At 41.5% G+C, this 3,302-nt stretch overlaps 1 protein-coding gene across 1 annotated transcript in view; it reads right to left on the reverse strand.

The window, feature by feature from the left end:
• Positions 1-674: 674 nt before the first annotated feature.
• Positions 675-3,302, reverse strand: part of LOC101858558 — a gene marked incomplete in the record, with an annotated part of 83,123 nt that continues 80,495 nt past the window's right edge. The window contains 2 exon segments of the mRNA XM_013083692.2: positions 675-1,399; positions 3,032-3,076. Coding sequence (XP_012939146.1) covers positions 1,377-1,399; positions 3,032-3,076 — 68 coding nt within the window.

The raw sequence follows: 3,302 nt of genomic DNA on the forward strand, positions 1-3,302 counted from the left end.
GATGATTTTTCCAGGAGGGCATTAGGGATTTAAGCAAGAAAGAGCACCATAGCAAAACGCACGGTAGATCTATCCTTTTACCACAGAACTGAGAAGCATTGGGGAAGGGGGGGGGGCTTATTCTCTGAAAACTATTTTTGTGCTTAAAATCGAGTGATATAGTGCATTTTTGAGAGAAAATCTTAGAATATTATCACGACAATTAATACTTATAAGATTATGGAGTGGACGCCGACGGGGTGTTCCGGAAGTGCCCAGATTTGGCGAAGATCTAGTGTGTTTTGCAATGGAACTCTTCAAAACAAAGTTACTGTGAGTAAATATATTATGGCATTTGTATAGTCTTAAGCATACATATTGGATTGTATTATTTAAAGCTTCTTACACAAAATTTGCAAATAGGTGCCGGTAACTGGTGTGTAAATATATAATGGACATAAATTGCTCTGAAAATATTTTCATAGAAACCGCGAGAGAATAAATAAAAAATAAAAAAAGAGAAATATTATACCAGTGGATGTGTCCACACATGAGAACATGGTATAAACAATGAACGATGAAGATAAAGCATTATATCTGTGTCGTGGCGTGGTGGAATCATGCGTTCGTCAGTTTTTTTTGGCATATGGAGTTATTCCAATTAGCTTATGCTTGCTCAATTGTCTTTTTAAAAAAAAATTTTAACCCATCTATCTTGACTAGAAGTCAAGGTTTTTTAGACTGAAGGAGGCGGGAGTCACCTTGCGTCAGAGGTTATTATTAAGCGAGAAAATAGTCGCCAAAATTTGGTGGCTTCCAAAACTGCAGTGTTCTTGGAAACTGCACATAATTTACATATTGTGTACTTATAATCAACATATTTAATTAAAATCCAGGTAGGAATGTGTTTTAAAATTAACATTAATGATGCTGAGCGCCTCCCCCCCCCCCCTAAAAAGAAGGAAAAAATGTAAATGAAAATTGCCCAACAGGTACAAAAATGTCGGTTCCTTCAATCTCATTATCTTGACAAGCGCCTTATTTCACCACGATACCTCACATATTCAACTAGATCACACGGAAGAAAAAATGAAAATATCCTGTAAACAAGTGCATTGGAAATACATATATTGTATAAAACAAGAAGAGCAAATAATCTGTAAACGCTGGCACTGTCGGTGACAACTTCACGGAATGTCGGACGACTCGGTCGGTGTATGTGCTTTCCAATCTGGAGAAATCTGGAGACAGTATGTGCGTTCCAATCTGGAGACAGTAGATGCGGTCCAATCTGGAGACAGTAGGTGCGTTCCAATCTGGACGCAGTTCTCAGAAGCACGAGAGACAGTGTCGTCGTCGTCGTCGTCGTCAAAAATGGCGAGTGATCGCCCCTTGCTTCAAGGCAAGATCCAAGCAACCACTAAGGACGACACACACACACAGAAACACGGTGTTGTGGACAGAGAGGTTGAAGGGGCGGGCGGGGGAGTGGGGAAGTGGGATGGAGTATACGAGTTGGGATTAAGGATTTTTTGTTTGTTTTTTTGGAAGGTGACGAGCGGTGGGGTAAAAAGATGTGAAGTAAAGTCAGGTGAGATGAGATCAGTCGAGATTTAGTGCAAAGAGATGATTGTGTGGTGAGATGAGGTAGGATCAAACCAAACGAGGTGAAACAAAATAAAATTCTTAATGTACCGTAAGTGTTTTTACGCCCCCCCCCCCCCTCCCCCAAAAAAAATGTTTTTAAAAAGCAGGCACAATTCATATTTTTAGGAGGTGGGCTTCGACCCTGCCTGCCAGGCACACCCCGGGCTGAGAGGGATACTCTATCCCAGCAGAAACACCGATATACTCGACAAAAGTTCTCTCAACTCGGAAAAGGAACTCGGGTCTCCTGCGTGCAACACCGAAGCTCCTAACCTCTACACCACAGACACCGGTAAACGAGGTGAGGTGAAAATAAACTGAGGTGAGATTGGGTAGGGTGAAGAGAGGTAAGGGTAAGGTGAGATGAGATTGTGAGAGGTGAAGAGAGGTAAAGAGAAGGGCAAGATGAGATTAAACTAAAATTGAAACGGTACCATAGCGTGTTACTACATTTTACTATGGGCAGTACGATGTGAAGTAAGATAAGATTAAATAAAATAAAATAAGATAAGATCATATAATTTATTGTCCTTGTGGGTGATGTGGGGGTGAGGCTGACGTAACGAAGGGACAGGCTTTCTTGCAAGCACTAGTATTACAGGCAGACTGTGGCAGACATGCATAGTGGTAGATAGACTCTATGACAAACAGACGCTGTCGCAGACAGACACTATTAGGAACAGACTCTCTGAGGGGCTCGCGCTATTACACATAGGCCCTGTTTCGAACTGACGTCATGGGGGAGGGGGGGAGGAGGGGACTCAATGGCTGACAGACATAATGATGGGCAGAAATAATGATGGACAGATATAATGGCAGACACACATAGTGGCAGACAGATGTAATGATAGACAAACATTTGATAAACAGACATCATGGCAGGCAGACATAATGATAGACAGACATTTTTGGTAACAGGCATAATGCTTGACAAGACAGACAGTATGGTAGACTGACTTTTATGATAGCAGACATAGTTATAAACAGACGTACTGGTTAGGAGGTATAATGGTTGACAGACATAGTGGCAAGAGACATAACGGAAGACACACATAATGGTAAACAGACATAATGATGGACAGACATAATGGTTGATAAGACAGACATAACGGACATAATGGTAGACACACATAATGGAAGACAGACATAATGGTAGACAGACAAATTGGCAGACTGGCTTAATGGTGCACAGACATAATGGTAGACAGACATAATATCAGAAAAACATAATGGTAGACAGACAAATGGGCAGACTGACATAATGGCACGCAGACATTATGGTAGACAGGCATAATATCAGAGAGACATAATGGTAGACAGACATAAGGGTAGGCAGATAGACGTTATGGCAGACAGACTCTATGATGGAAAGACGCTATGCCACACAAACCCTATGAGTACTTACTGGTAATAAAGACAAGAAGGGCAGGGTATGGCACAGTCTTGGAACCTAAAGAAAGAAAATAAAACCCGTGCAGGTCATGTGACAATCTCGTTATAACTGTGTCATGACACCGTAGAATCAGGCGCTCGTCAATATTTGGGCATATGGACTTATTGGTATAATTTTTTACACTTGGTCATTTGTTTCGCTTTTGATGAACAAATAGCTATTTTCTTGCATAAAAGCCAAGGTATTTGTCAATTAAAGGAAGGGGTGGGGTGGGGGGGGGGGG

The sequence above is a fragment of the Aplysia californica genome, unplaced genomic scaffold (genome assembly GCF_000002075.1).
Source record: "Aplysia californica isolate F4 #8 unplaced genomic scaffold, AplCal3.0 scaffold00249, whole genome shotgun sequence".
NCBI classification, from domain to species: domain Eukaryota; kingdom Metazoa; phylum Mollusca; class Gastropoda; order Aplysiida; family Aplysiidae; genus Aplysia; species Aplysia californica.